General features: G+C 43.1%; 1 protein-coding gene across 1 annotated transcript in view; it reads left to right on the top strand.

Annotated features, from left to right (window-relative positions):
* The window catches only part of kremen1 (kringle containing transmembrane protein 1), a 58,094-nt gene that overhangs the window by 17,918 nt on the left and 16,158 nt on the right, over nt 1-24,018 (top strand). The window contains exons 2-3 of the mRNA XM_022752807.1: nt 3,868-4,030; nt 12,636-12,727. Of these exons, the coding sequence (XP_022608528.1) occupies nt 3,868-4,030; nt 12,636-12,727 (255 nt within the window). The remainder of the gene's footprint in view (nt 1-3,867; nt 4,031-12,635; nt 12,728-24,018) is intronic.

The following is a 24,018-nucleotide window of genomic DNA, read 5'->3' as shown; positions in this document are numbered from 1 at the left end:
TTGCCCAATACTGTACATGCATGTTTTTTCATCATAAACTTTTACTCTGTGTCATTTTATAATAGTGGAAATATTGCTCATGCGCTAAGCCTGTTTTGCTGTCCCCACAGCTCCAAGCATATAATAAAGATGGAAGGAAGGTCTTTATGTCAGCCCTCTGTGAGGAAGCAGTCGTCTGTAATTATCACTGCTTTTCATCCCTCGTAGCAAACACAACAAATAAGTGCTCTTGTGTGACCTGGCAACATTTATTTGTAAGCTTGTTTGTTTGTGTTCTTGCGATCACATGACCAGAGCCCCTTACCCCCACCCCGCCGCTTCCCCAAACCCTCCTTTCTCGGAGCATCAAGTGCATTTGAAGTTGCAATATGGAAGTCATTAGCCACAAATCCCAACAAATATAATAACAGGGCGATTAGCTCTCTCCTCTGCTGTTTTTCTTTTTCCTCTCTCTCTCCCTCTCTCTCTCCCTCTCTCTCTCCCTCGCTCTCTCTTGTTGCCGGGGTGGTGCAGTATTCTGTGAGCGCAGGGCTTGGTCAAGGGCGAGTCCTCCTCTTTCCTTTCCCGGACTTTTTCTATTTGTAGATCTGCATGTATTTTATAAGAGGCTTCCCCCCCTCCTTCTCTCACTCTTTCATGCGGTGGTGGTTCTGTTTCCCATCACGGCCTATGATGAAACCACACGAAAGCCCAGGCCCATGTGACGAATGCGCAACAGTTGCTTGGTGACAAGGATAAAGGGGTGTTAGGTGGGGGCTCGGGCGTGTTCAGAGGGGAGCGGGTCTGAAGTGATGATGGTCCAATCAGCAGATGAGCTCTTCATTTCTCCCAGGACAAGGATAAAATGCCCATATCCACACGTTCCGATGTAAAATTGGCCTTTGCTCCTTAGTGTAATAGATGTGTGGCCGTCCGCAGGGCTCTTAAATGGTCCATTCATCTTTACGATGGCCTCACTTATCTCTGAGTCCTTGCAGATCTGCTACTTCCCATTCCCACCACAAGCAAATGGTGCCTAAAAACCACATAGAGCAAACCCCCCCCATCTCCCTCCCGGTGGCAAAACGCTGCCATATTTACCATCTCATCCTGGAAAGCTAACTTGGCTGCAGCACGGCGGGACGGCTGCCAGCAGCAGCAGCTCGTTCCAAGCGGACCATGTGCAGGCAAGCTCTGCTTCATCCTGAGACTCCAGAGTAAAGTTTCCTGAAGGAGGAGAGGAGACATTTACAAAGTCATTTGGCTCTTTCTTTTTGATACAGTGCGGTGAGCAGCGCTGCATGCAGCCAAGTTCAGTCATTTTAATACCCGTTCTTTTTGAGGAGGAGATATTTGAAGGACGTGAGCTCATTTGGGATGCAGTCGGCTGCCCTGTCCCTGCCTGATGTTATCCTCTCTGACTGGGGCAGCAGCAGTCGTGATTGCTTTTGGGGAGCAGTGACTCATGATTGCGCTTGTGCTGCTGCCAAACTCTCAATAGCAATGTTTCCTTCTCTTTCTGTCTGTATCCGTGGCTGCTGGCTTCCAGAAAAATTCATCATATGACTCCCATCTTCACAAATTGGTATATATCATATGATACAATGCATATCCAAATACCATCATTCAGGGCGGTTGGCTCTAACGTTGGTATCAGAACACTCCCTGCTGCCGCGGATCATCTGAGTCCTTCGCACGTGCAGCAATTCAGACTGTCCGAATGTGCATTATTTTACACACATCGCCTGTCCTCTGGGTGTCAGCCAGCCGATAACTTCTTCCCTTCCACCCCTCTCATTGCTCCCTCATGTTTGGCTGGCAAGGGCACGACCCCTGTTGTAACACCATTAAGCTGTTTTTATATTTTTATGGAGTCGTGTTCTGCCTCAGCCCCTCTCAGGTGGATTTACGATGCGGTGGCTGATATCCTCGCATGCAGAGGCAGTATTAATTTGTTAAGAGAGAGGAGAGCCATTTACAGACAATAGAGTGGCTTCATAATTGCAGTCACCGGACACCCTGCGTCTCCCTTCGCTGCTGTTGAGCTCCTGTCAGCCAGACGATGGATGTGCTGATAAGCCTGAGTGAACAAAACGGCCGAAACAACTTTAATTAAACGCAACTTTTGGCTGACAGACCGAGAGCAGTCTGTGATTTACGCTAAAATTAAGTGTTAGTGCTGCTTTTGTGGTGGATGTGCGAGGATGGAATGCGTGTTTGCATGTAAATGGTGCATGTAAGAAAGTACGGGAAGCTTTAGGTCCCACAATTCTACATTTATTCACTTCCAACATAGTGTTAGGGTTAGTTTATTGACATGTTGTTATTGATCTTACAAATAAGAAAATAAGCCTTTTTTTTAGTGTTTTTGTTGTAAATTATTGTGAATTATTGATTTATTGATGTTTCCAAGCTCCACTAGACCTGAGGAATAACCTCCAGAGGTTGCCATGGCCATGGACCCTGGCAACAGACTACAGAAGTTGCATTACAAGGCAGAGAGGCAAAGAGATCCCCAAAGACATGTTTGTTTGTGTGTGAGTTGAAAGGGGATGACAGAAGAGGCAAAAGCAGCAGAGGAGGAAAGAGTAGAGGAAGGTGAGAGAGATGATAAGAGAGAGGAAGAGAGAGAGAGGAAGTTAGGAAACCTTGAACTGGAAAGAAAATGAGGAAGAGGCTTGTTGCACAGCTGGCTCACCAAGGGGTATAATGACTGTTGTATTGCAATGCATTAGCTCATACTCAGCCCAGACAGCTTGACTTGATGAAAGGGGCCGGTCATTGGCTAACCGCGTACATAGCAACAAGACCCCATGGAGACGAGCCAAACAAGCGAGTATTGTTTTTTTTCTTATTAACGTTTGATTGACAGGCGTGATGGGGAAATTGTTGTAGTAGTTCCATGTGCTGTTGCTTGACATTTTTAATCGCAGTTGAATTTGTTATGTGTAAATCTTTTAAGAATGAAACAATATACATATATATATATATATATATATATATCATATGTATCAGAACTTCAAGCTGCGGCCTTGTGGCATCTTTTGCAAGTTAATATCATATGTAGCGAGTGAAAAGCCTGTTTTTATCCCCACTGGTTACACTGAAGGGGTGTCCTGCTTTGTCAACAGTCATGGCAATTATGAGTAATGAGCAATGAGTAATCATAACAGTCACATCATAAATTTATATTTTCCTTTGTAATACCATCAAAAGAGGAATTCAGTGGAAGCGGGTAAGAAATCTCCTGACAGGATTCCCCTGAGGCTCAGTGCGATGAGCGGTGATGGCTCATCACGCTCCCATCAGCCATTGTTTATTTGAATTCCCTCTTTCGGGGAAGAAAAGCCTTTCACCAACCATTGTTTTGCCTTGGGAACCCGGCTCTCTCTCTTTCTCACTCCCTCGCTCTTTGACTTGGCCATATGGTTGTCATACACTTCCTGGAAATTCAAGCCATGTTTGGTGTTTTTTTTTTTTTTTGCTGCGTATCTGTGGGGCCTTTTTTTTTTTTTTTTTTCTTTCTGTGCTCATGTGTCGACATTAATTGAAACAATACTGTGATTGATCTTCCTCTAACACTTAACACTTTTTGGCCAGAGCTTGAAATGAATTGTGCCTGGGCAAAGAATACAGTTATTCCAAACATATCGTCTATGATCATTCCAAACACATTAAAACATTTTAATAGCACAAGAGCATTTCACAGAATCCAGATTCTCAATAAAGCGGGTCACATATGTGGCTGCTTTTTACACGCCTGTGTAAAAGCTCTGGCCAAGCTTTTGATTTCCATCTTAACAGACATCTAATCCCTTATAGCAAGCACCAGATTTCGATTTTGTTTCATTTTTCTCACTCTCTCCGTTTCATTCTCCCTGTTTCCAGAGTGTTACACTGCCAACGGAGAAGACTACAGGGGCTTCCAGAACCAGACCAGCCTGCATGGAGGTAAACCCTGTCTCTTCTGGAATGAGACCTTCCAGCACCCTTACAACACCCTCAAATACCCCAACGGAGAGGGCGGTTTGGGCAGCCACAACTACTGCAGGTCAGTCCCTATTCTTGATCCGGAAGTTTACTGATATGTGAAGGTTTTACCTATTAAAAATGATGAAACCAGAAGTTAGCAAACCAAGTTTGTTGAGTTTTAATGTCAAATAATATGGTTGTGACCCACAGGTTATTATAGCAGTTCATGGGATTGAGTATTGGGTGGCAGGGTGGGGCGATAGGTCACAGGTTAAAGGTTCTGAATGAGAAATAGTCCAACACATAACTCCCCCATAAAATGGCGTTTTGTTGATTTTACACTTAAGTTTATTCCCCAATATGTCAAACTTTTCCTTTAAGATGTCTTGTCTTGGGAACCTCTGCAACAAAACCAGAAATGTAATATATGACATGTATGTCCCTATATGAAGAGTGATGTTTCCATATATGTCACATATAAGCGGATATATTATTATTATCACATAAATACCTCTGAATATATGAAGATATACATTTATAACATATATGAAACACCCATAGTAGAATTTGTATGTATAAATATTTAAAAAAATATCTATATGATGAATCTTTATGTGGTATAACATGTTGCCACCATATATGTATGTATTCAGTTTATATATATATATATATACAAGTTTATTAAAACAAACTAAACCAAAATCTATATGCTTTTATATGTTATATTTATGTAACATATGTCTACAATATAAGCATACATACATAAACATACATATTTTTATGGGCTAGACGTATATGCCAAAATATGAAATTGTTTCAATTTCTAACAAGTTTCATATTTAATTTTTCCATATGTTTTATTATATACACATATATTACATTTGCATATGGGCGGAAAGCCTGTGAATATCCAACACTGCATAAAACGACTCATCAGCAGCAGTCCGCCGTCTTTTCAAGAGAACATTTCATGTCTAATACGTTTTGTTTAACGTCTTTGTTATACAGCGGTAAACAGCTGTTTTGTAGACACAACATACAGCGGAGCATGTGGAGCTCAACGGAGGAGGGAGTGACGGAGACCGAAGAAAACATTTTGCCCAGTTGGAAGTTTTCGGAAAGTTAGAGTTAGTTTGTATTTACGTAAAAGGCAGCAACAGATCACTTTTCCCCAGAGGTCGCACTCATCAGCATTTTACACATAAGTGTATTTATTATTAATTGATTCATATGTGGTGGTATGATTCCTGTAAGACCGTCCTGCTGGTCCCTGTCCATTTCCATGTGTTTTACAGGCGCTGCGTACAGAGCTAAGGGTAAGAGTTCACTCAGAGAGCTCAGCATTTCAAGTAAGCTTCAGCTCCAGCTGCCTGGAAGAAAAAACAACTGTTCCCTCTTGTTTTTTTTTTTTTTTATTGTGAGGCAATCTCCTTTTGTGGTAGAGATTCAGCTGATTTATCACAAAACCCCAAGCAGCAGCTCACAGTGCACGGCTGCCAATCGCTATCTTGTAATATAATGATGATTTATGTTATTAATGTAAAACTGCTTTGAGTAGCATCTTTAAAATCCATCTTTCTAAGATACTGATGTTTGACAGTGTGTTGAACTTCCTCGACAAAGCATTTGACTTTCTGAATAATTTAGAACCAGGTCGTTGTCGTTTAGAGCACAGGGGACCTGCTCAGACACCCGCCTCTGAATGTTTTATTGGTGGTAGCCAAACAGAGCGTTTAGCCTTGTCATCACAAGGACGCAAACACGCTTGGAGAGTTTGTGTAAGCAAATCTCCATCCCTCATCCCTGGAATGTGAAGGGACGCAGTGGCTTCGGGTGTCTAGAAAAACCCTTTCTGTCCGTTCGTCACACTCCAAAGTACGACTGTCAGCGTTGTATGCACGACTGTCAAACTTATGTATTTGCAGGGGAGCCGCACTCTTTCGTGAGTCAGTTCAGATTCACCGAGACGTCCAGAACAGTGGCTTGGCCCGGATCGGCCAAAACCCCCCCCCCCCCCCCCAAACTCCCCTCCTCCTCCTCAGCCCAAAGCCTCTGAAACATTTCTCTAAGTCATGGTTGTAAACTCATAACACAGCAATGCTTTGAAGTGGCACTGGACAGATTTGTTTTTACTTGAGCTGGATGGGAATTGAGGAGATTTATGAGTAGGATACATACAGAGGATTGAGGGAGGCTTTCCCTGCACATTAGGAGCGTATTGTATCCAACAAGCGATTCAGAATGGACATCTTCATTGTTTGGATTTGGCTGTTTTTTTGGCCACCAATGCAGTTCGCAGCTACTCCGACTCACTGACAGCTCGTAGCTTTGTTTCTCTCCTGACAGAGGGATTTCTGTCACACAGGGCCGTAGCTGCAGCCACTCTCAGTCTCTCTCTCTCTCTCAGACAACCCACCCTCCTTGTAAATCATCGCTCATCTGCGGCGCTATTGGGACCGAAAGTGGCCACTTCATTGTGAAAAGATGAGGGTTGGCATTTATGGCATGTCTGCACTAAGGTCAAGTATTTGTGCGTGTGTCCGTCACGTGTGTGTGTGTGTGTGTGTGTGTGTGTGTGTGTTTGTGTGTTGCTGTGTGCACATGTTAGCATGTACGTGCCCGCAGAGGAGAGGGTTATCCCACTGCAGAGAAAGATGTGTAATGTTTGAGTTGTTTGCTCACAGGAAGTTGGCTTGTGCAATGTTTTTTTTTTTTTTTTTCAGCCATGTGGGGAACTCTTTTGGACGTTGTTGCTCAATTTGGATTGCAAATCTCCTGATTTACATGAATTTACATTTTGCAATTCAAATTCTGCTTCCAGTATTTCTTTAACCCCCTTTAACCCTCAAACTCTTTCTCATCTCCTGGTTGTCTTTTCAGCTGAGGCTTATATTTTTGCAGACATTTCTGGCCAGAATTGTCAGGTGATCATTGCTGGTGGTAATTCGTAGACAAAAAGGGGGTGGTAGCAGAATGAAATCGAGAAGGAGGGGAGGAGAGCCGGGGCAGTGTTTGGCATGTCTGAACCTGAGGGCCAGTATGTGGTTTAATGAGATGGGAGCTGAGGCCGAGGCACAGGTGGATAATGTGAAGCCATGGAGTCACCGCATGCTTAACTTTAAAACACGGCTCTAAGCACGTATCGGATGTTGAGAAGCAGAGGATTACGAACTCACTTCTCGTCCCATCACTGGCTCTTTTTTTTTTTTTTTTCTCCTCCCCGGTGGTGATTTAGTCGAGAGGTCATCACAGTGGTGCTGGAGAAAGAGCCCTAACAGCCCCCACATTTCATCTTTATTGCCTGCTATAAAATACCCCAGTGAAAACAGGGAGAACTGGGCAGAGGGAAATGTCACATTATTCCCCTGCAAAAGAAAAAGGAGCACAAAGCCTCAGGAAAAGGACAAGAGCTCTCGTGTCTAAGCTGAGACTTAGCGAGACTCATTTCAGCAGTGACTATCACATTACCAATCGTCTGCGTGGTTTGGTTCAGAATTCGGAAGTAGAAGTAAATAATCTGCTCTTCAGTCTGGTATTGAGCTCGGACCTCGCTTTGCTCTTTTACATTTAAACCTAATGTTTTTTTTTTGTTTTTTTTCCAGTTCTGAAGTACTTCTTTGACCTTTTCTTAACACTTCATGACATTCATAAGAACAACATCCCACTAATAGAAGTTCTGATTTATATTTAGTTTATTGTTCCTTCTCATCTACTGTTCCTGGGCTCCTATTGGACTCCCTCCATGGACGCATTAGTATTAGATTGTGACGAGCGTGACAGTTCGGTGGGTGGTTGAATAGCTCTGCCAGCCATTTCCTGTCTATTTATATGCAGGTGTGTGTGTGTACTGTAGAATTTATGAGTGTCCACTATGGCTTCTAATGCTTTTCCCTAACATAGATGAGATAATGGAAATGCCAGAGTGAATAGTGTGTTCCCCAAGTTGATTGTAATTGAACCTCCACGATGTCAGGTGCAAATCTGAGGTCAGGCAAACTGCAAGCAAAGTTACCCCCCCCCCCCCCCCCCGCCGCCCCCCCTCCCCGTTCGCTGCTTTGTTAAATCGAGGAAGTTAATAGAAGTGTCCCGTGAGAAGACGTACTGTGTGGTGCTAAAGCATCAGCCATCAACATCATAGTAATCTCAGAATCGACGTAGGAACCTGTGTCATGAAATAAAATGTGCCCCTGTATATGTTTGAAGGCCTCGTTCACCCAAATTATAAACAAACATGTTTCTGAACTTGGTTTTTAGCCACGCACATAGTTTTGGTTTTATTTGCCCATTGTGAATTCAGTCAGCAGCTGGTTCTGGATTTATTTCTTCCCATTGTGTTTATGTTATAACTCGCCACTTCTAATCATTTCAGCTTTATTTCTGAGAAATCGTGGGTCAAAGCACAACAATACCCATGAGCCACGACAACTGTTGCTATGGGAGAGAAGCCAGTAAGAGGCTGTGACAAATTTAAAAATGCTTTGTCGTTGAATTTGTGTACAGTCATATGCACCATAGTTGCTGAATTAGTAATAACCTGTAGATTGTGTTGTCTTTAGCTTCATTAGCTCTGCCCATCACTGATTCCTCGTGACTCATATTTAACTTCTACCTCTAAGCTTTTATTTCCACAGGTTCGTACCTGTCACTCTTTCTCAAACGGCCAGATACTTTCTGATGCATCAGTTAATCTTCTTCTGATTTAAGTGGGAGAGTCTCCGTTCCAAGCCGTGGACTCGGTGTGCTCCAGCCGTTGAGTCATGAATCGCTGCCCGGAGGAGGCGCAGGCATCTGGAATGACTCCTCCCATTTTGTTTGTGGTGCTCAAAAAAACAAAAAAAACATCAATATTGTCTTATCTTTCCATAAACAGTGCCCTGGTAACTGTGGATAATCCTCAAGCCTCAATGTCAACGTTTTCATTGGAACTACTTTCTGCTGAAGAAATGGTTTCACAGAAAACTGTCTGCTCTGTAGATTACCCAAAGTGACAGGGGTTGTTTTTCTGGAAACACAGTTGCTGTATAATAATTTCTCAATGCTGGGAGAGCTACAAATAAAATGTGCACTGTGATGTGGTGCAGGCAGAAACAGATTTGTTAAATCTTGGGCAAACAAAACCAAAATTATATAAATGGCTGGATACCAACGGATGTAGGTAAGAAAGAGTTCCTTTGTAATTTAGGTGAATTGCTCCTTTGAAGACATTAGTGAAGGAGCAGCGTGGTGTGTTAATCAGCCACACATGACACAGGAGCATCAAGACCTCGTATTTAGCGCAAGTGGACCGTGAGAGAACGACAATAGACAGTAGACTATACATGTCGGCCCACACCAACAAGCCCCTCGTCTTCAATACATGCATTCATGCAGCGCAGCAGCAGGCAGCAGTTTGCATGCTAAATCATCCAAGTCAATTAAAGAGTCTTCTCTCAGGCAGTAAATTGCCAGACTCTGATCTGCTGTTGACCTCAAATCCCAATCCAGACAAGCCGCTCACCACCACTGTCCAATCAGCATTTCTCCTCTCTCCACTTCTGTAAAGTGAGGGAAGTTTAGCTTTCATCTTTTCTTTTTTTTCTCCTTACATGTCTACCAGTTTAACCAAACGAAAGTCAGTCTACAATCTCACTTAAAGTTTAACTTGTTAAAAACAACTGGAAACATGTTGTTCCTAGCGTTTGCTCACATAGTTTGATGTAAAGAATTTTGCGATTTTTAAAAAGAAATTTTTATATGTATTTTCACAGCGCCAGCGCATTTCAAAGATGATCATAAATTTTCTGATTAAGTTACGTGGAAAAAGGTTATTAAAGGGAAACCTTTTGAACAGCAGCCAGCCAAGAACAGCTGTTTTTCTCTGTGTTCAGATGTGAGCCTTCAAATGCAGAACCCGGAGAGCCCAAGAGGCAAAACCCAATGTGGCTGTAATTGGCTCTGTACCGAAGTGTGTGGCTCACTCCGAGCAAAATGAGTCAATCAGCGTAATTGTGCCAATTAAGTGTCCAAACATCTTCTGTGATCTACCTCTGGGTATGGGAGTGTTTCAACAAGCTCCTCTACTCAGAGCCAAGCGGGCCATCTCTGACGCACATAGATGTGAATGCAGCCCCCCCCCTCCAAAACATCCGAACACACACACACACACACACACACACACACACACACACAAAATCCATATATTTATATATATATATATATATATATATATATTATATGTGGTGTGTGTGTGTGTGTTGGTGTTGTGTGTGGGTGTAACACAAATATATCTATATTCAAACATGCACACTGGCAGCAACATTTATCAGAGTGTCTCCACAAGGACCGAAGTCTTTCTCTGCGCTGCCAAGTTAAACGAATGGATTTCCGTTCATCAAGGTTTGCTCTTATCTGCACTGTGGCACATCGGCTAATCTGACACTGTCTGCTTTCCAACTTCTGATCCATCCTCCCTCCCCTCACACACACACACACACACACACACACACACACACACACACACACACACACATATACAGGCATATACACACACGTATACACACAGGCACCTGGGGCAGGATTGATGATGTTTCTCTGTCATGTGGGCTGGCCTGTTCACTTTAGCCTTGTGGATGATGTTCCCAAGCTTCTGCTTAAAGGGTGTGTGCAGGTGTGGGTGAGATAAAGAGAGAGACACGTGGGGAGGGGGGGGGGGGGAAGAAACACAACTTGGGGACTGGGGTTTGGGAGAAAGCTCAGACGGGCTCACCACATCTTTTACTAATCAAGGATACCAGTGGGTCAGACATGGGATGGGTGGCCTGCCGATGGTGATGGTTGTAATTCATGTCTGCCTCCTTCGGGGGTGATTAAGAAACTGCAGTAAATTACATAAGTGGCCTTAGATGAGTTCTTGGGAGTCTTATTTCAAATGGGGCTATTAGACGTTGACAGGCATGAAAGAGAGAAGGTGAGAGAGACACAGAGGAAGGGTATATAATCCAATGTTTTGGTGGCTGGACCCAGTTTTTAGCTCTTTTCAGCCATTTCAGTCGTAGCCTCGGGCTAAACAAACAGGTGTCTGCCTCCGATCTGGGTGGAGTAACAAACAGATCTGGGCTCATGATACGGTGTTGAAATTTACTGGGAAACAAGGCTGGAGTCTTGTGAACATGGGAAAATGTCAGGGCTGAGAGAGGTTCGAGGTTGCTTTGATGGCAGAGACGTAAAATGAAGAATAAAGAATAAAGAAAAATGTGACTAGATAAACTCTTTCTTCACACATTCCTTTTGCCGACAGGCTGCAAAGGAAGACAGCGGTAACTGTTTACCAGATATTGAGAGTGAAAAGCTTTAAGGCACTTAAACTTGAGTTCAACCCAGAAAAAAAGTCTTAACAACGACATCTTTGTCAATACCTCATTCTGAGTGTGAAAAGAGAGGAGGAAACTCGGGATAGTGTTTTTGATAGGAGAAGAAAAGAAATGGAAACGCCCTTCACAACTTTGCTCACAAAAGGCGAAACAGGATAGTGCAGTGCCGCGGGGCTGTTTCAAGATGCTACAATGAGGTGTGTCAAAAAGGAAGAGAAAAGGTCTCTGGCAATTACAGTCAGCGCTGAAAAAAAAAATAGTGTTGTCATCTCAGAAGGGTTTTTGAGTCGACGGGCAGCGTATTTTTACAGTTCTCAGTAATCCTGAAATAGAGCTTGAAGAACTGAAATAGCACGAAGATGAGCTCCCTCTGTATATTTGCTGCTTTGATTTAATTTATCAGCAGTTTAGAAGTCGTCACAACGGTCACAATTTACAAAGTTGCATGATTACCCCGGAGATATGGAGCCTGCACAAAGCTTTTTAGGTATTTCTATCTTCAACCCCACTCTTCATCGCTTTTGTAAGTGAAACTGAAAAGCAAAAGCACCGAGGGGCCTGTCAGTCGTATTATGACGGGTTAAAAGTGCCTCGATGAGGTTCAAAAGAGGCTGCTGCCTCAGACAAAAGCTTTGCCCCATCACGCATCCCTTTTTTCAGGTCTGTATCTGGCCTGGAACAAAGAAGCCTCCACCCATTAAAGACCCCTTGGTCTGGCCCTTGACTGACATGCATGGTCAAGCCTATAGAGCGCAGAGGAAGTCGCTAAACCAACAAGCGCCAACGGGGGCTAGAGGGAATGATTGACACAGCCGAGATAATCTGCCTCTGAAACATTATTGAGTGTTCAGCCCTCTGCAGCGGGGCTTTCAGTTGATAGCCTGTCTTTGTGTTGTTTTTTTTTTTTTGCCTTCATATCCCCCACCATCGCCCCTTCCTCCCTTCCGTACCTCCCTCCACGTTTCTCTACCTTCTCTTTTGTTTTAACCTTCGTCACCTCCCCAACACATGTCTGAAGTGACATCCACAATAACTGAGAAACCCAGACCCCAATTTTGTAATCACAAAATTGTCATATCCTGCATGTGGTTGTGTTGAACGTGAAAATGAGTGATCACAGCTCCACTGCAATACAAGACCAGTGTTTTTGCTTTTATCCACTCTGGATGTAGTTTTTCAAAAGCTCCATTTTGGCTGCAAAAAAAAACAAAAAAAAAAAAACAGCTTATTATTTTGGACCAGAAACCAAAATGAAGAGGAAAACCCCCCCCCCCCCCAACATTATCCCATTTAACCAGCTTAGCCGGTCTAACCTTCACCCCTCTGTGTCTGCAGGAATCCCGACGGGGATGTTCAGCCGTGGTGCTACATTGCTGATCATGAGGACGGGATCTACTGGAGATACTGTGACATCCCTTCATGCCAGAGTAAGGAATTATTGCCACTCCTTTATCATTCTTTCTGTTTCTCTCCCTGCTCTGCCGTTCCATGCCCTCGGGGCCGTATCATGGGCACACGGACCAACCATTTTCATTGCTATGCTCATCTGCTCGCCTGCTATGAATAGCTTTTATAGACTGTAGGGCTTGTACACAGCTATTACCATCTAAAAAATGCCTCTAATTGCCTCCCGTCACCCCTCCTCCTGCTATGCCCGGGCCTGCCCTTACTTTAATGCGAGCTGTCAATCACTGCCTCCGTGTGTGTGTGTTTTTTTGTATGTGTGTTCATAAGTTTCCCCTTTGGCTTTGTAGCTTGTTTTGACACGCTTCTTGATGCGAGTGATTATATGCATCTACCTGTTTGTGGATGTATTTGTATGTTTTGTTCTCATGCGGGTGGGAGAGTGTTCCTGTCCGGTAACTCCTGGATGAATGTGTTGTGTGATGGACTGTTTGGTTTGGGAGGTTTTGTGCTCCTGTGTGTCCTGTCTACCAGTTTGACACAGAACTACAAAGAGCTGCCGGTCTTTAATCCCATTACTTTCACCCCCCCCCCCCCCCCCACCCCACCTTCTCAATCACTCGAAAACAGACGGAGGTGGATCGACCAGCAACATTTCTGATGCCAAATATCGCAGGAGGTTCAGACATTGCAATTTGCTGCAACTAGTTTTTTTAAAGTAACTTTCACACATATTTATATTTCTGAGGTAATTAGATACTTACAACTATTTACTTAAAGGTCCCGTATTTTACACTTTCCTGGTGTTTTATCTGAAGTGTTGATATCCATAAGAAGATATATATTACAATACTTTTTAAGAACTAAAAACCATCTCAGTGTAGTTTTACATACTTCTCTGGAACAACAGGGCGTGAGCCAGTCAGGAGCTCAGAGCCTCTCTTCTGATTGGCTGACTGTTTTCTGAGTGATCAAATTAAAATATAGCAGATTTCCGGTAAACACTCCCAAAGAACCCAAATCCTGCAAGGTTGGATGGTGGGTCCAAGTGGGCGGGGCTTGGGGGCGTGGCTGAGAGCGGTGACTGCTTTGTTCTGACATCATAAATTGACAGAAGTCCTGACGGCTGGTTTTAAGGCTCAGTTTCTGAATACAGGCTGTGTGCATTTCTCTGTGGACTGAGGCTTTGATACTTTCACAGTATTAATATAGCAATCAAATCTGCGTCATAACGAAAAAAGACATGAAAATCTCACTTCATACAAACCTTTAATGCTATGTTAACACGTGTGCTTCACTTTGCAAGGCAGATTAGGTCAGTTCATGTTAGTGCATACTTTCAGTAACTGAGCACAATCTGAAAGACAAAGACAGCTGCTGAAATGTAGCCAAGCAGAACTCCGACTATTCGGCTTAACTAAAATAAATATTTCCCTTTGCCTCTTCAGCCATGAATTACATTCCCTTCTCTTATGTTATCAACCTCTACTTTTAAAAAGAAATATTTTTCTGAGGTTTCTGAAACACTTATCATTATACCTCACTGTGTTTGACCTTTGCATTCCTTAACACTTTTTGTGTTACAGGAATTTAGATGTAATACTGCACAACTCTTGAAATCCCTGCCGCAACACGGTCAAGCTCCGACTAAAAGCCCACAAGATAAAATGCAGCATGTGTTGAAACTGGTGGACAGTAGTTATCAGACAGTGGAGGCGAAAAGCAGCGCCTTAAAAATGTTGTCATTTTGTGTCCCTGCAGTAGGTACCACCAGGTCTCAAGAACCTCCCGGCCCCTCTAGCTATCCCTCCATTATCCTGTCTGAGTAACATGCTTGACCAAAGCCTGCTGTTTGAATAGCTCAGTACCCATTAACCCATCTATTAATGCCTGTCGGCTGGATGGCCTGTGTGTATCCATGGTATTTTTCTGTGTGTGTGTGAATGATTTCATGTGTATAGTAGCTTGTGTGCGTCCCATTAGACTTTTGACTGACCTATTTCAGTCAACTGTCCATTTAGCTCAGTGCGTCTAGGCCAGTATCCCAAACCTTTGTGGTTTGGGAGGAACGAGGAGAGCAGCCCACGCCGTCTCTGTTTGGAGCAGGGCTCGTCCCTTATCTTTAGGGAAATTAGGCCAGCTTTTGTTCCAAATGGGTTTGCCATGTGCCGGTTGAGCCTTGTTTTTGTCTCGGATCCAGTACTGCGCAGCGTGTAACCCATCGTTGCGGCCCATTTCTAACGGCTGGGAGCTTCGCCCATATCGAATGCTGTCTTACATGAACGGTCCTTTTTCTGCTTGGGCATCAAAAGTTACACAGAGCCCTGTAATGTAAGACAAGGAGATGAGGTTTGCTGTGAGCCAGGGATCCAGTGTCATGAAAACATGCCTGTTCAGTGGAGACAGTTTCTCCCTGCAGGGATACCAGGGAGCTTTCAGGCGCGAATGCTCCGTCTCATCTATTGTGAAACCACAATCGCCACGTGGTGCCTTACCTTCTGGCAGTGCCTGTTCTCAATCTGCTGCGTTTGAAAGCTTCAGCTGCCAAACACTGATGCTCTCTCAGTGTCAGTGCTCTCAGTCGGTCTGCGGCTGGCAACAAAAGGCTGAAAAACAGTGTGGTGTGCCAGGGAGAGGGCAACAGTGGTCTTTGTTTTCATTTTGTCTGGTTTTTGTTTTGTCTGCGCCTTCATTTCGTCTACGTTTTTGCTTACGTTTGATGTGGAGTGGTTGGTAGTTGGTGGCCACTGGCTGAGGCACCTGGAGGCTGCCAACGGTCGGCCTGTTATCCAGCTGGGCTCCCTGTCATCTAGGGTCATGCCACCCTGGTGAGGGTGACACGCCCTGGTGGAGCGTGCACTGCCAGGCAGGTCACATGAGGCCAGAAACACATAGTCTGACAGTGTGGATTATAGTGTAGGTCACGACATTTGTTGATCCTGGTAATCCCTCATGGCAGCAGTTATCATGTGGTGGAATTATCTAAACATTTCAAAAAGGCGTGCTGTCAAGGCACATCGTCTGCTGTACAAATTGCCATTTCCACGGTGTGTGTGTGTGTGTGTTGTCCTGCAGCGATGACGCTGGTTTTTGAGGCCTTTCTCATTCCCAGGCCACTAAATGCTCAGCTAAGCATAGCCTTGTCACGAGTGTTGTTATTTATTGAAGCCCAGTTCCTGTGGAGCAGCTCAGCCGTGCTCTGCTGAAAAATAACATTTCTAAAAATCTCAACTTCCCTCCAATCAACTCATTATTTGATCCACAATTAATGTCAAGACTGAAAAGTATTCCTACTCTTTCATTGTTTCTCTTTACTGCAGGTCAGTTCAGCGCTGATGCATTTACATCAGGCTTTACAGAGCAGAGAAGGCTTAATGTTGCCTGGCTTAGCAATGAGGTGCACTGTATTTCTAATGAGGTGTGAGGAATTTATTAGCAGAGCCTCTGACCAAACCAGCAGGTTCACCACATACTAATACAAATTGGAGCTGACAGCTAAATCCATTATTAAGAGGGCTTTGATTTTAAGTTTTACACAAGTAGGGAAGTCAGACAGTCTCCAGAAGGTCCTGAAATAAAGTCTTTAGTGACTTGCGTTGAGGCAAGTTTCATCTAAGAACTAGCTGAGTTTGAAAGTACATTTTACTCACTTGTGATCCAACGTCCATTCACAATCCTGATTGATGTGATGGCAAAGGCTTTGCCTAAGATTAAAATGAAAATCCAGTTAAAAATGATTCAGTCAAGTGTTAATAAAACCTTACAAATGCCAGCGTAGCTCTTCTTTATGTCTCGTTGTTGAAATATAAAATACTTGTCTGAAAATGTTTTGGTTCCTGTTGGGTGTCTCTCCTTTTTTTTCAAAAGCTTCCTTTCACAGGGTGTTGCATACTGGAAGGACATTTTGTTTTGGTGTGGCTCCTTTAAGTTGACATGCGTTTGCTTTGACGATTTGCCCTGTATGATTGTGATTGACATGGGGTGAAACTGTCAGGGTGAAGTCTTTGAGCGCTGCCAAGACAAAGACGCTTTGATCTGCATGTTGAGGGCTCATCTCTCAACAGCATATAAACCCAGAAAAACTCGTTGTGTCACTGTGCCGGTCCCACTATAAAGAGACTCGCAGCAGCTGTCAGTCCTAATGGGGCAATGCCTTTGAGGAAAATGCAAATGTAGAATACATGTCATGAGGAAAATTAGAAGAATTGTTAAGTAAAACCCAGGAATAATATTGGGCCATAAACCCCTCTTAAAATCCCATCTTCCCCAACCTTTGATTTTGCAGGAATCAAGTTATGAAACCTTTTCAGCACCCATTTTTATAGCTTCAAAAATTGCACCCGGTAAGATCACAAAACGACAATGTCATTTGATACTTGTTTATTACGGAGGACGGGGTGCTGAGATTTCTCACTTTCGAAACAGAGAAAATGATAATAGGACCTGTTAACAGGATGGAAAACATAAACATCCTCACAGTATTTTATTGTTATCTTTTTATGTCGCGCATTGTTATCGTAGCTGACAATACTCGCTGTGTCGGGTAATGAGGCTCATTATCTCTACACCACAGTTCCCGTAAGCGACTGTGATATTTTGAGATGTGCCTTTGTTATAGAGCTGTCAGTGCGTTTAAACCCTGAATAGTTAACAGACTTGATGAATAAGTTGAATGCCTGACTTACAGTAGGTCATGCTTTAATCTATTTGAACAATTGGAGGGAACGTCTGATTAACCCTCGTCTGTCACCGTGAAACACTAGCCTCAATACCGGCGGCACCACATCCATCTGGCAAGCTAACCGGCCACACCTTAAAGACATTAAAACAAAGTAGTTATGTGTTTGGTCTAAGGTTTTATTGCTTAACATTAAGGAAAATATGCAGTGATGAGATATTGCCCTCATTAATAGTGATTTATGCGGCTGCTAACCGGCATTTTGAAGTAATGGGACAACTGAGTCAAACTCCAAGTAGTCACATTACATTAATATGACTAGACATCCATGTCTAGCCATGATTCCTCATGTTCAACATGACAGGTCTTTCTTTTTTTACTTGCTCTGCCTCAGCTGCTGTAAATGTGCATTTCCTTTACTCAAATACAAACAGTAACTCAATAAAAACAGACCTCCACTATCTTGTCATGTAGAGATTCTTGCTGGATGAAAGGATGAATAAATGAAACACACCAGGTACTTGGGTTGTATCTAATTATTATTTTCTTCATCCGTTTTATTTCTCTGGGTGGCAGTGTCGGACATCAGTGACCCCCTAACCCTCGCTGTGTTAGCTGAGTCCAAATCAGTTCCAGGGCCAGGCCTAATGGTGTTGGACACAAGAACAAGTCCAAGAGTTGTCAAAACAAATCAAGATTAGACAGAACCAGAGAAAAATCCCTCCATATTCAAGACCAAAATAGGCAATAAGCACACATCACGTGTAAGAATGATGAGATGAAGAGGCGTACCTGTCTCTTAATACACTCAGTAATTATATATTAAATATATATAAATAACAGTGCTGTGTAGAAAATAAACACATGTGGATGAGGTTGAGAAAAAAAAAAAAAGCATCTTTGAAGGTTTTATGATGAGGCAGGGAAAGTCAAACGGCTGAACGAAAGTCTGAGACAAGAACAAGTGCGAGTCAAAATAAGCAAGAGGCCGAGACAAGTCGAACATGTTGGACATGTGGTCTGGAAACTGAGCCCAGACTGAAGCACCACAGCCCTGCCTCGTGGCTGTTGTGGTTGCCTGAACCAGGGATGCTTTCAGGTTCTGTTATTGCAGTATTTATCTCACTCTCTGTCATTGTTTGCAGAGGCAGAATATTTCCCCTAGGTGGTCTTGTACCAGCTTTCACCACAACCAACCCTCCCAACCAGCATACTGAGGCAGGTTCAGGCATCCCTGAGTGGAGAAGGGTGTGTGTCTGTGTGTTTCTGTGTGTGTGTGTGTGTCTGTGTGTTTCTCTGTGTGTGTGTGTGTGTGTGTGTGTGTGTGTTCCTGCACTTTTGAAAACCAATTTAACACATTCAGAAAGAAGACATTTTTGTAAGGTGAGCTCATTTTGGCCATTGCTTGCTTCTTTAAGAGGCTCCTGTTCTGAAGGTTAAAACGATGAGAGTTGATGGTGACTTAAGGTCAGTCATGGTTTTGCTGATGACCAAACTTTGGCCAGGAGATCTTGCTGTTTGTTTATTGTTTATTCCAGACATAGGAAAGGATGTACAAAAATAACAACATTTTATGAAACACCCAGAAAGATTTAGAGCAGATAATCCAGCAAAACCATGTGGCTTCCCTTAAAAGAACTATATTCACATGCATGTTTACGCAACCAGTGTCTGAAATGAGCTTTTTGGCCTCACAGGCTTGTACATTTAAAAAAATTACCATCCAAGATTATTTTCTCCTAACCAAATTAATTATCATAAATTCCTTCCTAGAAATATACCAGCCTCCTTCTTTTTTAGAGTTGTTTCATGCATAGAATTACCACAGCTGCTGTGTGAGGAGATTTGGAGATTTAAGACCTGCAGACTCACAATGGAAGTTTTTGTCTTTTTTTTTTTTTCTTGCCGCTGGCCTCCTCATGGGGATGAGGTTAACTTTCTGATAACATTATAGTTTAATACAAAGAGGAAAATCTTACGCTAAAACTTTAGAGCAGCAAATCAGAGGCCTGTGAGATACATCTAGAGTATTTTACTGATTTGTCAGGAAAAAAAAAAGGATCATACACGACTGAGCTGAAACAGATTTTTACCAGTATTTGTAGTTTGGTGGATGTTAATTATGGCTGGTCTGTGGCACTGACATCTGCTTGACATGTCCCCTTTTACCTACATTAGATCTGTCCTTACCTGAGGAAGAGAGCGGGGGAGCCTTGAGCACGCTCATTGTTATCTTACTCTGACCTCTGACCTCCTTATAGCTCCACCCACACCTGCCCTCGGGGGAAATACCTGCCTGCAGTGCTGTGAGGAAACTCTCAGACAGAAACTAGAGAGAAGAGACTCTCACAAAAGCAAACCAGGGGACATCAGGTAGATTTAATCTCTCAGCCTCTCTCTCTCTCTGGCTCCGTCCCTCTCTCAACATGGCCGGGGTTAAATCAGCCAGGGCCATTAGGGAATTAAAGGTATTGATTACGAGGCGAGCGGGTTGTGTAGAATGTTTGCTAATGAGAACAAGTAGATGGCCATTGTTTAGTGCTTGTCTTGGGAAAGAGGAGGAGATGAATTGCGGGTCGACCAATTTAGCGCTCAGGAATCAGGGCTCGCAGCCAAATGTGGATCAGCATGGCTCCGCACAGGTGCAATAAATGTAATTTTAATGTCAGATATTGTTCAGCCAGTGTAGTTCGAGCTCAAAGTGCCTGCTTTTGTTGTGTGTGTGTGTGTGTGTGTGTTTTGGCTGTGAGCAGCAAATTTCATCACAATCCATCCCGCAGTTGTCGAGATATTTCATTAAGCTTCATCCTGCGGAGACCGCAGATATCTCTTGGAAATGTCAGGATCCAAGATAGAATAATATTCCACAGATATTTCATTAAACTTGTGATTGTCAGAGTTTTTGGTGATTTTTGACTCTTAAAAGTTTTAAGGTATTTTAAGAAGTATCAGTATCATCATATTCATCATCAATATCTCTTGGGTAGCCTGCCACGAAGTTTACCGTGAACATCCCTGGGGCTACATCTGTCTGATTTCTGACTTTGAGGACTCCTTTAATTGTTGTCTTGTGCTATCCTCGATCCAAAATGTCAAACTGTGCACACATGATGCCGTATATAATTATCTAATGGACAAATTTGCCACAAAATTTTCCAAGCACACGCCTCTGAAGCTGCTTTGATAAACGACCCCTTCTTTTTTCTCTTCCTCCAACCTCAGGATGTTACATATTTAGCTCCGTGACTGATTCGGCTCGAAAGAAAATAATCAGAATGCTCTTTATTTTTGAGGTATAAACATCTTCAGCAGCTTCAAGGGCTAATCACGGGCTCTTCTTGTTTTCGAACGTCTGGAACAATGCTTTTTCTCTCGCTTTCCATTGTTGTGTCTGGTGGTAACGCTGCAGCAGCAAAACTGTGTTATGTCACTTGTCCCAGCTGAATGATGTAAGAATGATGCACTTTTAGTTTGCAATGCAGCGTCTATTTGAACAATCAAATGAAAGTGATTGTCTCCTACTTTGGGATTAATTATATACATGTCATAATGAGAAATAGAAAAAAACAAAAAACAAATGCATTTATTTTTGTTTAATTTTGGTCATGCATTAATTGTAATGCATTCTCTAGATGTGGTTAACCTTTTCTTGTTGCACGTCCCTGGGGACTTTGCCCCTGTTATTGACATCCAGATAACCAGGACAACCTGCCACAGTATGAGAAGTCGATCTCTTTGAAAGTGAATGATGATAAATGGAAGAGCACCGCCATGCTTATCTTCAACGCCTGAGGTGGTCACTAAGTGTCTGCTCATCTTTTCATCTCCCGGTCGCCCCCCTGATATCAGGTCCCCTGGGACTCCTCGGGACACAGACTGTTTGGTTTGTAAGGGAATGCAGAGTGATGCGGTGTGGCGGCCATTTTTCATCTCTTCCCTGCATTGTTCGGCCCGGGCTCTGAGAGGCCAATAATTATTCATTTAAAGCTCCGGCTCTTCCCTCTTCCCTCTAATTAGATGGTTAGTCACTCTCTCGGGGCCTCGGGCGAGAGCATTGATCTCCTCCATCTCAATCTTGTTGTAACGCTGCCTCCACCAGACACACACAGCCCGGCAGTTGTGTTTTGAACATCCCACTAGCAAAGTTAGTCTGTTAGATACAAATACTTCTCTCATTCTGTCCAATAATAAGTCCCTTATTGTCTAACTCTAAATTGTTCCCATTGACGGGCTGGAGAATTTATGATCTCCATAGAAAAGCGACTCATAAACCCAACAGAAACACATGATAGCAACTCCCGCCTCCTTACAAACAATACCGAGTTTCCAGAAACGCTCGTCCTGGGGGAGTTTATGACATATTCCTCCGTTTCTCTTGTGTTCTCCCGAGCTGCGGTGCAGTCGACAAGACTAATCACAGGCTTGATGAAATGCAGCAGCTGTATTTGTTTATGTATTGAGTATACTGTACTACAAAAGGGGGGTAATAAATGGGGGCCAGGACACAATGACAAGGATGACGGAGCGAGGAATAAAGGCTGAAGAAAAAAAAAAAAAAAAAAATCACATAAACACCGACTGCGATAAGTGTTGTTTCCTTGCTCTGTTGCACTCGGGATCCCTGGGAAGGCAGCGCGTGCTCCAGGAGGAGTGTGTTTGTGACTGTGTGCATCAGATTTTAATTGTTAATCAGCCTGTGGTGCATTAATGGGTCGGTGGGGAGTGTTTCCAAAGTTTTCAACATACCTGTGTTTTAAATGAGCTGCATCAGGCCTTGTAGCAGTTGAGGAATGTGCTTTTAAAATCCCGCCTCTCCTCTTTTGACCTCATGGCGTTAACGTCCTCTCTCTAATGTGGAAGCACCAATGACTTTTTTGTCTCTGGTTACAGTGTAATTGGATGTTAATGAAGCAGCGGTGGCTGCTTAAAGGATCATTTTTGTCACAGTGAATTTTCTGATTTATTTTCTTCCACCGCCCCCCACCTGCGCCCCCCCCCCCCCTCCAAAGATGCAATTTACTTCCTTTTTACTCTTAAGTGATGTCAAAAGGAAATTTTCTGAGATGTCAAACCGAATGTAAGAAAATAATCAAAGGAAAAAACGAGTGTCTGCAAGAACGTTTCAAGGTTAATGAGGCGTGAAAAGAGAAACATTAAATGTTTATGCTCTCACGTCGCTGTCAGAAGACAACACGTGTGATATTAGACAAAAATGTAAACACGGAAAGCAGAGGGAGGTATAACATTGTGGTTGAACAGCGCCGCTTTGGAACTAATGCGTGATTCTCTGCATAAAGATGAGGAAAGTGTTTGTTTCCCTCAGTGATGCTGCTCTGCCTCATCAGTTTGAGGCGTAGTTTGGATGTAGCTCAGCTGCTCTGTGCTTACATTGCTTCATTATTTGACAGAACCTCTCACCCACTGCAAACAACTTCAGGTGCTACAGTCTGCCTCATGGCAGCTGCCTGAATGTAGTTCATGTGAAAGCGGGGCTGCAACTAGCTATTGCATTCACTATTGATTAACCTGCTGCTATAAAATGTCTGCAAATTGGGGGGAAAATGGCCTTTAAAATTTTCCACAGCCCAAGGTGATGATAGCGTGTTTTATCTGATCAACAGTCACAAACTTATATTTAATGTACTGTGATACATGATGAAGAAAACCATTAATTCCAAGAAGCTAAATCCGGCAAATGTTTGGCATCTCTGCTCGAAAAAAAAAAAAAAACTGCTAAAAACCTACAAAACTGATTAACTGATTAGAAACAAATACTTCTCTCATTCAGTCCAGAAATTAACCCCTGTAAACTGTTCCCACTGGCAGGCTGGGGAATTTATGATGTCCATAGAAAAGCAACACATAAACCCAACACAAACACATAATAGCAACTCAGCCAACCAATTAGATACGATACTTCTCTCATTCTGTCAGATAATAAGCCCCTTATTGTCCGTCCAGTTTACTGCCGTGATGAAGACAACCACTGGATCCTGACACTTGAGAAGCTAAATGCAGCAAATTTCTGCTTGAAAAATGGCTAAAATACTCCGATGTACAAGTTATTCTTGAATAGGGTCATAAATTTCAGCATGACTGCAGTCGTTCACCGCAGACATTCAGACCCCACGCCATCACCTACAGTCGCGATATTGTTTTAGGTTGTGCGTGGGCGCCGTCGGTCAGCCCGCTTTTAAAACTGACCTTTCAAGTTCCCACGTCCGGAATTCTTCAGGTAGTAACTCACAGTGTTTTCTCATGGTGAGAACAAACGAGCAACTAAATGAAACCAAATCACACGACAGGAATACAAATAATGAATATGAATGAATTTAGATGAATGTGAGTGAAGGCGAGAAAAGAGGAAGGGAGGAACAAGAGGCTTTTATTCGATGCAGCCAAATCTGTGCAGGGTTTAGATTCGCAGATCGCACAGTGGCTATGAATCAGAAATATTGGTCCCGTTTATACAGAACAATAAAAGCGGCAGTTAATAACCACTGTATATGTTACGTTGTCTAAATTTGTGATAAATCAGAAAGATATTACTTAACAAGATCGTGAACCTGCCCAGACATTCAGTGCCAGCTCTTCGTATCTGACAGTTTTTTACATCTCGGTGCTACAGACGCATTT

The sequence above is a fragment of the Seriola dumerili genome, unplaced genomic scaffold (assembly GCF_002260705.1).
Source record: "Seriola dumerili isolate Sdu_G_001 unplaced genomic scaffold, Sdu_1.0 BDQW01000177.1, whole genome shotgun sequence".
NCBI classification, from domain to species: Eukaryota; Metazoa; Chordata; class Actinopteri; order Carangiformes; family Carangidae; genus Seriola; species Seriola dumerili.
The sequence above is the reverse complement of the archived record's forward strand: the minus strand, read 5'-3'. Positions and strand labels throughout refer to the sequence as shown.